This window comes from Lycorma delicatula, chromosome 1, assembly GCF_047948215.1.
Source record: "Lycorma delicatula isolate Av1 chromosome 1, ASM4794821v1, whole genome shotgun sequence".
Classification (NCBI taxonomy): Eukaryota; Metazoa; Arthropoda; class Insecta; order Hemiptera; family Fulgoridae; genus Lycorma; species Lycorma delicatula.
In genome coordinates, this window is record NC_134455.1 from 143,479,163 (window position 1) to 143,492,344 (window position 13,182).

General features: G+C 32.4%; 1 protein-coding gene across 2 annotated transcripts in view; it reads left to right on the plus strand.

Annotated features, from left to right (window-relative positions):
• Rim2 (replication in mitochondria 2) overlaps positions 1–13,182 on the plus strand; it is a 124,440-nt gene that overhangs the window by 25,489 nt on the left and 85,769 nt on the right. For both annotated transcript variants that reach the window (XM_075362991.1, XM_075363001.1), the window contains exon 3: positions 8,234–8,412. In XM_075362991.1, the coding sequence (XP_075219106.1) occupies positions 8,234–8,412 (179 nt within the window). The remainder of the gene's footprint in view (positions 1–8,233; positions 8,413–13,182) is intronic.

The following is a 13,182-nucleotide window of genomic DNA, read 5'->3' on the forward strand; positions in this document are numbered from 1 at the left end:
CGGTTAAAAATTGGAAAAATTGCTGTTGTAGGGAATATGTTGAGAAACATTATTGTAGATAAAAAAATGTTTCTTTTAACATTGATTTTGCATGGATAGTTCATAATTGATGTACTACTGACTACAAAATTTATAAAACCAAATCTGAAAAGTTGTTTATGATTTGTTTTATTTATTCTCTCTCTCTCTCTCTCTCTCTCTCTCTCTCCAGTAACTTCAGGGTAAGCTCAATTATACGTACCCTAAATCCCCATTTTTTCTAATGATATGACATAAATTTTAGTGTTAATAAAGATTCAAGCTTAACCAGAATTCATATCGAGATCCTTCTGTCAATTCATTTAATGTATTTTGTGTAAATAGTTTTAGTGTTATAATATCATGTTAGTATTAAATATCATGTTATACATAATTATAAAATTGAAATACAACAATACCTATTATACTATTGTATTTAAATGGAAGTAATTAGTTTACACTTAGTAATTTATTATTCTAGTCTGGGATTATTGTTCATTAGTGCTGTACAATTATAATTCATAACATAATCATTAGTTCTATGTTTGGTCTTTTATTCATAGATTTTTATATCCATATTTGCAACTGATAAATTAATAAAGTTGTATGTCTGAACTTAGAGTAATTATGGAGTTGCACAAATATAGTTTCTAATATTGATACCAAAGGGCTGACTGTATTTTTTTTTATTCGTGCATTGTTAATAACATAATTTTTTCCTTGTTACAAATTATTTTTCTTTTGTAATATTATTTTTTTTAAGCAGAAGGCTTCATTTTATTAATGTGTTATTTAGAAGGTATTTTATATTTAAATAGTTGCTAGGAATTTATTTCACATTTTCTTATCTTCTCCTGTAATGCAGAATAGTTTTAAATTATTCAAGTTGTTAAATGAGCTCTATTTATTTCCTAACCTGTGTATAATATGCCACTTGTTCTCAAAATGTTTAGAAATGTATTCTATGTATAATATGAGTTATTGATTAAGAAATATTGTATAGGGTTTAAATATAATCACAAAAATGATCTTTTCTATAGAAATTAAAAAGCAAGCTGAGATTTTCTAAAGGAAGAACATTGCCATCCATCCATGGAATTGTGTAGCATGTAGAAGTATCCCTCTCCTTTTCTATTTAGTCTTTATTACCACCGTAAGATATTACTTCAAAAGATGAATGAGGATGATATGTGTGAATGTAAATGAAGTCTAGTCTTGTACCAGTCTCAGGTAGGCCATTCCTGAGATGTGTAGTTAATTGAAACTCTACCACCAAGGAACACCAGTATCCACGATCTAGTATTCAAATACGTATATAAATAACTAGGATTTGAACCTTAGAACTCTCGACTTCAAAATCAGATGATTTGTGGTTATGAGTTCACCACTAGACCAACCTTGTGGGTTACGTAGAAGTATCCAGCCAAATAAGGCAAAACCAGACTGTATCAGCAGCCAGACTACAACTTGGAGGTTAGTGCAGTTGTGTAATCAGTTGCTCTGATTTTTTTCATATATGAGCTAATTTGATAATTCTGGGTATAAAATTAATAGAAAACTCTTAATTTGAATAAGGTGGTCAGTATTTTTCTCTGCTTTTAGTTTCTCACAAAAAAATTACAAATTTGTTTTAAAAAGTAGCTTATTGAAAAGGCCATTTCTAATGTACATCATGAAATAATTTAAAAAATTCACAGATAAATAAAAATCTTTAAATTTAAATGTAAAGCTAGAAAAGAAAGAGTTAGGAAGAAAAGAGTTAAATTGCAAAAGTTCTTTTAAAATTAAACTAAAAATTGAAAACCATTAAATACGCAGAAATATATTAATAACAGCAATACAGTATAGCCTGTACAGCTATACTGTATTACAGTAATTATGCTGTATTATATTGCAGAAATTTATGCATATTAATATCATTTAGACATTTTTTAATATCTACACTAATACTTTAAAAGAGATTAAATTTTAATGGACGAAGCAGGAGTGACATAAAATGCCGAATAGCATAGGCGAAACGATCTTTCAGTCAGAAATATAATTTGTTTCCATCAAAAATTAATTTAAATGTCAGGAAAATATTTTTGAAAGTATATGTTTGGAGCGTTGCTTTATATGGAAGAGAAAACTTGGATGATCGGAGTACCCGAGAAGAAAAGATTATAAGCTTTTGAAATGTGGTGCTATAGGAGAATGTTAGAAATCAGGTGGGTGGATAAAGTGACAAATGAAGAGGTGTTGTGGCAAATCGACGAAGAGAGAAGCATTTTGAAAAATATAGTTAAAAGAGGACTTATAGGCCACATATTAAGGCATCCTGGATCGCTTTTATATTAGAGGGTCAGGTAGAAGGGAAAAATTGTGTAGGCAGGCTACATTTGGAATATGTAAAACAAATTGTTAGGGATGTAGGATGTAGGGAGTATACTGAAATGAAACGACTAGCACTAGATAGGCAATCTTGGAGAGCTGCATCAAATTGGTCAAATGACTGAAGACAAAAAAAATATCATTTAGACATTTTTTAATATATATTAAAATACTTTTATATATTAATATATTTTTATATATATTTTATATTATATTATATTAATATTATATTATTTTATATATTATATTATATTTTTTTTTTATATTAATATATATTAGTAATACTTTAAAAGAGATTAAAGTTTAATTAATGTGACAGAATTGCATTTAATGTTCTTCGTTACTGTTAACTAATATTTTCGATCACAATGCATCTGGTTTGTGATTTTTAAGGTAGATTTTCATACAGTTTTGAGTATTCCATATTACTTATAATTTCATATTTTCCTATGGATTTATATTAATTTCAAATGAATAATCTATACTTTACCCAATAATTAATTTATGTATTTTTAAATTTTCATTTGTTCCTTCAGGAAGAAGTCTCGTGGGGAAAATAGTGACAAGTTATGGTACTTTAACCTTGTGCGCATTGTTTTTGTTTGATGTTAATTAAAAGTGAATTATTATTTTTTCACAAGTAATTCTGCATAAAACATTAACTGGAAAATTATGTTGGAATCTGGTTCCAGTATGTCATGAGAAATTAGAAACGCCTAAGATAGTTGCGCTGACATGGAAAAGGTAGTAAGTCCTAAAAAGTGAATTATACAGGAGAATGGAAAAACAGTTTTGATGCTATTAAAAAAACATTTTATTTGCAGAATAGTCAGAACATCCAAATTAATTTCACAAAATATGTTTAAATGTTGTATTACATTTTAAAAATTTTATTTTATGACATTTTTATTAAAAAAATTACTTGAAAAAATCACTAATTATAAAAATTATTAATTAAAAAAATGAGTATAAAGAAAATTATGTTTTATACAAAAAAAAATATTTATATATATACAAAGGTTATCATAAATTCATGATATTTTGGATCAGTGAATTCCAACATAGACAAGAAGTATTTTCTTTTTAGGATCACTAATGATTGATCTTCTTTGAAGTGGTGGAAGAGAGTGAATTTCAAAGATGCCTTTGACAGATTTGCTCCTTTTCGAAATACTAATCAATGAAGCAGAGCTGATCCTTATTGATGATGTAATTTTAAAAGTTATCAGATAAGTGAAAAATCACAAAAATCTTCTTTCATCATTAAACATTATTGAATGGTTTCACTTCTTTACCTTGCTGAACATTTGAGATATTTTTTCAGTAATCATGAGCTTAGAAACTTTTTTCTCTTTTTGATAATGATGAAATCTAAGTCACATGGCATGTATGAATGTTTCAACACTAAAAATTTCAAATTGATATCAAAAAGGTTTTACAGCAGTGTATTTAAAAGCCATCAGAGCAATACCGTTTTTATTTTGACCAGTGCAGTTGTTACACCACACAGTCGATGCTCTCTTTGTAGTTATATTAGAAGATGTGGTCGCCTTTAGAAGACAAGAGGCCACTTCATTCCCTCTGCAACCAGCAATGCTCTCGCACCATTAACACATGATACTTTTGCTAGTATCCTTGACATGAATACAAAGGTTAAAGTTGGACAGCTAATGAGAATAAAACATATTGGAGTGTGTGCGCATGGAAGTAATAAAACCTGCTCCATTTCAATCTTGATTGTGCATATTGCACGCAAGGGCATGTGTGAAGAAGCATTGTCACTATGCAAATGTTTCAATTGCTTTCCTGAGATGTAACTCTTTTTTTTAAAATAAGTTGTAGTTTTTCTGGTCCCCACTGTAATGTTTATTTTATTTTTCATTAAATCACACGTTGAACAAGTGTCAGTTCGAGGGCGATGGAAGGAAAGATTTTGAAATGATTTTCTAAAAATTCTTCATTAAAATCACTGGTTAATGGTAAGATCTGAACTCAAATATTGTTTCAAAGATTTTTGATGCAATTATTAGTGGCTTTGCTCAATGGGAAATGATGAAGTGTGTGTCTTTATGAACTGTCTGTCATCCTCAGTGTATTTAAGTTTATGGGCATGGAATCGTGGATTTTTGCCCCTATGACTTGAATAAAACACCTTCCCATTTTTTTTCTCAGTCCAGTGTAAACACACTTTTGTGATACTCCTAAAATATTTTTGATTGTCTTCATGCAAACTTGAACATGTCCATTCATTGATGGTAAACAGTAGGTTGTAGATATCTGTTTTGGCTCAAAGCGGGATCATCAATTTTACACAACCTCCTTTCCTTTATGTTCACCAAACCAAACAAAAAATTACCTTGACTGTACTCAGTTTGGTTCCTAAAGTTTGAGTGCAACTTTTGTACTTCATTCTCCCCAAAGCTATGGGAGCCATATTTGCATTTATAAGAAGCCTGCACAAAAGAGAGTAAGATAATGACTGTAAACAAAACTATTAGTTACTTCTCACTGTAAATAAATATTATATTTCATAGCAGAAATAATCAAAAGACTCGCCAGTTTGATGGAAAAGGTTTTGGAGGCATACTGATCAACACAATAACTGATAAATATTATAACTGATATGATAACAAAGTAAGCACAACTAATAGAGGTTAGATTGACTTTGACTTACTTCCATCTCAATGCTCTAACTCATGTGTTCTTGTCGCCAGTGCAATCTTCTTTCATTCACAACAACTAAATTACTCCTGACTCTGACATAATGTTCTTTCTATGCTATTGGCATGGCTCCTTTACCAGCCTTTCTATAAAAAATCTGAAATTTTTTTTACATTCTACATTTCCCTTGTCAGCGCTTCAATTACACTGATAAACACAATTTTTGTTTCCTAACATGCGATACATGATTTTAATCTGTTTTTTGATGTTGAAAATGAATATGAACTCAGAATCTTTCTATCACCCACCATTTTTGAAAAATGTTTAAATTTTGATTAAAGGATTTTTTTTCATTTTTCAACATATAGTTAGCATTTTAAGCTCCTGTATTGCATTTTGTTAGTTTATATTTTATTGTTTAACTTTGTTAATATCTGGAAGCTATAAATAAGCAATATTAGACAAATAATTAAATCATATAGTCACATATTATGACACCACATCTAATACTGAAGAGTGAGCCTTCATGGATAAGATTAATCATGCCTGTTCAGGTCAAAACATGTAAGTGAAAACACAACTGTGTTGTTTGTATTAAGCATAGGATTTAGGAATGAATTAATTTTGTTCAGTCTTATTGCTGTCTTAAGTTTGTTAACACTGCAGTGTCATAATGTTTAGAAATTGTGTAAATGATGTGGATGCCTTTTGTTATGTATGTGGTGAGTTAAGCGTAAAATCAAATAGAAAAAACATTGCACCTTTAATTAAAAAAGCATATCATTTGTACTTTCAGTGTAAAAGTGGTGATCAGGATAAGATTTGGGCTCCTCATATAGCATGCACAAATTGTTCTGTATATTTAAGGGGGTGGCTGAAAGGTAAACGGAAGGCTTTGTCATTTGGTGTACCTATGGTCTGGAGTGAACCAAAGGATCATGTAACAGATTGTTACTCTCATTTAAAAAGTGTCTGGAATTTCTAAAAAAATCTTAACATACTGTAAAATATCCTTTACTGCAATCTGCAATCAGGCCTGTACCTCACTGAAATTATTCTAGTTTTTGAGCCAACTGTGAATGCACATCATGAAAGAACTATGAAGAGTCAGTACTGAAGAAGACTACAATGATTTTGATTTTTAATTATTTTCCAATAAGCCACATCTTATATTAGAAGGTGAATTAAATGACTTTGTTAGAAATTTAAATTTATCAAAAAATCAAGCTGAACTGTTAGGATAAGACTGCAAGGCTGGAATTTACTTCAAAAAAATACAGCAATGAAATTTTTATGAAGAAGGATAGTCCTGGATTTTTGTACATCAGGCAGAAATTTCTGAATTAAGTGAAAGATAAATTAAAGGAGGAATATTTATTGGCTCAAATAAGAAAGTTGGTCAAAGATGATGTATTTAACTCGATGTTAAATAATGTAGAAAGTGCGGCTTTGGGCTTCATTTAAAAATGGTTGCAAACCTTTTCTTGGCAAACAAAAATCCAACATTTACCACGATATTGTTAATCAGCTTCTTACTTCATACAGAGCTGTGGAATGTCATACGTCTTTGAAAAAAACATTTCCTCCACTCGCATCTGGATTTTTTCCGAACAACTTAAGAGGTGTACATGATGAACACTGAATGTTTTCACCAAGACATTTTGGTGATGGAAAGCCGCTGTAAAGAGAAGTGGAATACTAACATTCTAGTTGATTACTGTTAGGCATAAATTCGGGATGTGCCTCAGGCTATTTATAAAAGAAAAGCATATGCAAAATCATTTTAACACAGGTATAACCATGAAAAATTGTAAATTTTACAGACTTTAATGTATTTTTCCCTAATTTATTTTTGAAGCATATTTTATTTAAAACTAAAGGTGATTGTATTTAAACTAAAAATTGTATTTACATGTGCACAGAAAAGCAATTCAAGAAATGGTATCACACGTAGAGAAACATTAAACAAATTTTTTTTGTGTATCTGTTATTAAAGAGTCCCCGGATGAAACTGTCAAGTACATTCCCTAGAATCTGTTTCTCCACTCCTGAAATTTCTCAGGAAGTTGCTTATAACTTTCAAAAAAATGAAGACATTAACAATTTTGGTCGCATAATTTCCAGGTGATTAACTTGAGCTTTCTACAAGTGGATAGGGTACAGGTTTTCTTTGCATGAATTATTGTTACCTATTAGTAAAATGAGAAATGCAACACCAACATGGAACATGGAATAGTAAATGTTTTATCAGGTAAAATTATAGTCTAAAAGAAATACCAACATCCTCTGTTGAGAAATAAAAACTGCATTTGTGTTGCAAGAAATAGTACCTCATTTTGTCACAACTTGCCCAATAGATAAAAAAGATGGGCAATCACTTGCCTCACTTTATTATGGAAAAATTAATATGGTTAGATTATATTAATTTATAGCCAGAGCAATGTTGAACAATGAATTATGCTACCTTTTTTTATTAACACATAGTTATGTAATTGAAATAAATCATTTGGTGAAATGGAAAATGAATTACATACAAATTGAATGCAACTTTTATTAAATAGAACATAACTTAACATTAGCGTCTTTTGACACAAACTTAGATATTAGGGATGCACAATCCAAACCTTTTCACTTGGCCCAGGATATCCTGGCCAGGTGTGGTGTACAGGTAGCTTTCTACCTAAAAACTGTTTATGTTACTTGTGGATTCTCGTGGAATTCTGTTCAAAATCATAGCTGCATTGCCACACTGTTTATGTTTTTTTTGATTATTCTAAGCTTTGAATATATTCTAAGATTTAATAAGCAAAATTTTTTCCACTACTATTGCTTGTTGGGCCCACCGTGCAGTTACATGGATGAAATTTCTTTTATAGTAATTTTGAAAGTTTATCTTCATTTTAATGTTATACAATTTAATATTTGTTAATTGTAAATTTCTCGCAGACTTAAGGAATAACCTAGTATACATTATTCTGTTTGTATATAAAATTTGTTTTAGTTAAAATCTCTGACAAAAACACCTACTTTAGTTTACTAAGTTTTCTGAGTGTGTAGAATTAATTTTTGAAATTAAATTCCACTCATTCTTTTATTTATCGTATATTAACAGTCAGTTATTTATGTACGCCAATGTTGATTTGATTTTGAGAGATTGTTATAGTTATATTTTTCTTTGTTGTAGGCATATAGTGGAGCATGAAGGACCCCGTGCCTTGTTCAAAGGGCTTGGTCCAAACCTGGTAGGAGTAGCTCCATCGAGAGCTATTTATTTCTGTGCTTACTCACAGACCAAAAGTACCCTCAATAATGTTCTTACACCTGACACGGCCATTGTACATATATTATCCGCCTCATGTGCAGGTAAATTTCCTCTTTTATTTTTACTTTTTATTTTTAACATTTTCTATAATTATATGTTTTTATAGAATATTACATTGTTTTTTTAGTCGGATGCTTTTAATTTTCTGGGAAAGCTTTATTGGTTTTTTTTTTAGTTTTTTTTACTGATCACCATTAAAAATTCATTGAATATCTCTGCTTTGCTAATTCTAGTTGTATAAAGATGATAACTTGACAGTTTGTCTTCAGTTTAGTACAAGTGGTGGTGGGCTTCTTATATTACTAGAACTTAAATTGATGCAATTATTATTTATATAATATATTGTGAAACAAAATTTAATGTGATTTTATTGCCAGATTACTATTAAGTAAAAGAACAAAACAGGAATTACTGTTCAATTTTACTGTGCTTTATTTGATTACTCTTTTTTATGGAGCATGCATGATGCTTGATTAATTATTATGCCATTGTTTTTCATAAGTTTACTATTGAAATATTCACTATCATAATTAAAATGGTAATAATTGTTTCTCTACAATTAAAAGTTGCCTTACATGTTTTAAAATTAATATAATTTAAACTTATAAAACTTTGTCTCTAGTAAGTATGACTGAGTAGCTATGAAAAGTAAATAATAATGGTCAGAGAGATGCTGCATCATCCTTCTATCAAAATTTTCATAATTGTGGTTCAATCTCGTAAATTAAGAATCAAATCTCATCTTTGAGTTTACATATATATATTGTTTATATGTTAATTTCTTGTAAATTCAAAGAAAATAGGAAATCCAGCAATATCAAATTGCATTACAGTTTTGTGAAAAATTTCTTGAAGTCTTTACAGTCAAGCTTTCACTGTAAGTACATGGTTTTCTTTGTTTTCAAAAGAATAGAGGCAGTAACATCTGTAACTCACAAACTGTACCAAATAATAATTTGTGTCAGAAAAATTACATTCATTTTGTCTTAGAAATTCATTCCCAAGATGTGATAGTTTTGCTTAAAATGAGACTGAATATAGAGACTGAATATATATATTTGTTACTGAAAATTATTTTCTTTTAAAAATCTCCATGAACTGTTTTGTTTTCCAGCTCCTAATTAAGAAATTTAGTCCTGCTTCTTTTCATATGTTGATTGAATCCTATACTCCTGTAAAATCAAATTTTCCCTTGAAGTTGGTTGTGACATTGCCACGTAACATGGAATTGGCATTCTCAGGAATTCAACTACACTCATGAAACACAGCATTGTTTTCACCTAAATAAGATAAAACTAGTACAGTCAGCTGTTTTTATATCTTTTACAGACCCATTTTTTCAAATTTCTGTACTGCACTGCAAATAATTTCAACTTTTGGGTAATTATTCACCCCCAAAAAAATCATCTAGTTTAAAATGTGTTTATCGTAGAGCACAGATCTTCATAATATTTCTTAATAATACGTAGGTAGAGTTCTAGTGTGTATTGCTTCATGATTAAAATTCTATGGCCAAAATTACAAACATGAACAATATTTAACAGTGGCTACCTGTGCATTGTGCCAAACACTGCATTTGATAGGAATAACCTAACAACGTCCAGTAGTTGTTACTAGAAAATCTTAATATTAATATTTCTCTCCCATTTATGAAAATAAGGTTTGTTAAATTTAGAGGGAAACTTCTTTCACTGGATGACATGCTTTAAAACATTATAAAAATTAAAAAAAAAAAATATATATATATATCTTTTATATATTTATTTAAAAATGAAAGTTTGTTTGCCCTGTATGCGTTCCTATACCATTCATCTGATTGTGATGAAACTTTGGTGAGTTTTGTGCACACCTGTGAAGATTTCTGGATTAGTTTGGACCCGCTAGGTGGCACTGGGGTCGAGATATTTCAAAAAATTGTATTTATGATCTGATTTGGCTCATATTCAGAATATGTGTTACTTACATGGAAAGAAATACCACTGAAAATAATGGACCTGCTAGATGGCACTCGGGTTGAGATATTTGGAAAAATTACATTTATGGTCCGATTTGGCTCATATTCAGAATATTTATTAGTTACGTCAAAAGAAATATTTTTGCAAAAACTATACCCGCTAGTTGGTTGGCACTGATGTCGAAATATTTACAAAACAAACAAATATACAAACAGACTTTCTTCTATATATATAAAAGGCAATATTTGTGTGTTTGTCCGCTGTAGACTAAAAAACTACTGGACCGATTTACGCGCGGGGAAAGGTTAAATTTTGTGAAGTTCTGTGCTGTTCAGTTTTTTTATGTTTTATCAAACTTTCAATTTTGTTCATTTAATCTATATATATACACATACACACGGTCCGGCATATAAATCTGACGATTTTGTAGTAATTGTTATGTTGGCACTGTCAATGAGAAGGCGGGAGTGTTGTACATCGACAGGTCTATTCATGCTATTTCAGTAGCCAGTATGTTGTAGTTGGGTGAACAACGAGCGTTTGTGATTGAAGCCTATTTTAAAAATAATGACTGTTATTGTAACACAGCGTTTATTTCGCAGACATTTCAATTTAAATCGACACGCGTCTGTTCCTAGTAGGAATACGATATTGTTGTGGGTGAAGAATTTTAGGCTGCTTTAAAAATGAAACCAACAGGACGAAAACGGACTGTGAGAACGACTGAAAACATTAACGCTTTAAGGTTAGCTGTTACGCGGTCTCCACGACGTTCAGCAGCGAGACATGCGTATAAGATGATGTTAGTGCAGCAACTTAATGCAAATGATTTGGCGTCTCGCAAAGCAGCTTGCGAGGTCATCCTCGAAAATTCCACCACAATGCCATTATTCTTTTAAGTGACGAGGTGCGTTATCATCTGTCAGGATTTGTGAATAAACAAAATTACCGTTATTGGGCTTCGCATAATCCACTGCAAATTCTTGAAAAACCACTTCACAGTCAATATGTTACTGTGTGGTGTGCGGTTTCAAAGTTCGGCCTAATTATATTTTTTTGAGGAGTTAAATCGCAGAGTAACAGTAACATCTCATCGATACGTAAACATGTTGAATGAATTTTTGCGACTGAAACTGAATGACTTTGCAAAACTGACTGAATTGCAAAACTCAAGGAGGCCATTCAACGAGAAATTGAAGCAGTTCCACAAGTGATGATTGAGCGAGCATTGTCAAATTTAAGAATGAGGTTAAGTGAGTGTGTGAGGAGTAATGGAAAACATTTGGACGACATAATATTCAAATAAAAAAAAAACCATGTAATTCACTATAAATTGCAAAAATTGATCTTAATTTGATATATTAAATGTTTTAATAGTACGAAACACAGTTAAATTATTATCCCTCAAAAATAGTCAGGTTTATATGCCGGTCCCTGTATATATATACTCAAATCTAGCAATAGTGAAGCATTGCTAGATTCCGGGTCTGCTAGTTCATATATTGTCGCCGAATGGCTCCTGCAGCACGTAATTCATAACCTTGCGGTGGCCTTGAAAAGGGCCGTTTTTGGTCCTGAAAAGGGATTTGCGGCTCGTCCATTGAAGTCCGACCGGGCTTTCCCTCAGCGGCAGTTGGGTCTCCGCTACAGCGTGGTAGTGGTGGCCCCCAGAACCCCGCAGTGTCGGTCGTCTTTCGCCGGCGCGGCCGCGGCGGTTCTCCCCGAGCGATCCCACGCAGGGCCGGCTCTTGCTGCTGGAGCGGGAAGGTAGCGTCCAACGGCGGGCCGGCCAGGCCGACTGAAGCCCGGCGAGCTGGAGCGGGAATGTTGCGTCCAGCGGCTCCCTTAGCGGGCCGGCCAGGCCTGCTGCTCCTGTGGGGATGTTGGCTTCCGTCGGGAGTTCCCACGTTGAGCCGGCCAGGGAACTTCCTCGTCTTCTCCAGGTGGTGGTTGACGATGAAATGCGGTCACTCGGAAGGATGTCGAAGGGTCCAATACCCTCCTACGTTTCGCAGTATATGGACTCATGTCCTTTGCGGTGGGTGATTCTAATGGACTGACGGTTATTAATAGTGGCTGATGTTTATTCGTTTTGTGAAGTTTGGATTGCGTTCCGATCCAATGGAGGGTTTGTAGGGGCCCGACAGAACGATGTGCTAATAAGCTTATCTTCCGTGACGCGCCCTATGATTTCAGCCCTAGAGTGGGCTGAAATCATTCATTTAAGGGGGCGTCCTCTCTTAAGGAAAGGACGTCGGAGGCGATTTTTGGGCTTACACTTTATCATTTATTTTAATTCAATTTAATTTGGTTTGAATTAATGAAAATGTGATTGGAAGGATTGCTCTGAGGCGTTGCGCCCCAGAGCTATCTCAGTCTGTAGGAGTATGGATTCGGGATGATTTGGATATTTGTTTTCATGTCTGCCTCTCTAGTCTTCTTGTTAACCTTGTTAGTATCCAGTATGTTCCAGAGGGAACTATACTGGCGAGAGACAGACTGTTGTCTTCTTTTCTTCTTTCTTCTGACTCTTCTTCTTCTTCTTTTCTTCTTAATTCGCTTCTTTCTTCAAGGATGGGTGGGAAGTGAAAAGGTTGTGTGGGATTATTTTACCAGCGGTTGTTACTATTGTTAGGATTGACTAGTCTGAGCGCGATATACCTCTATTAAGGATTAGATGTCTGCCCACCGTAAGGGCAGGCAGGAGAGATATATATATATATATATATATATATAACGCAGGTTGTTTTTGTGCACCGGGGTGGTGACAATTCAAAATTGTTCAATTCAATTGAATTGTCACCACAATTCATAGACCCCTATTATATGTAAACTTTGATTTGATGCAGATGCTGG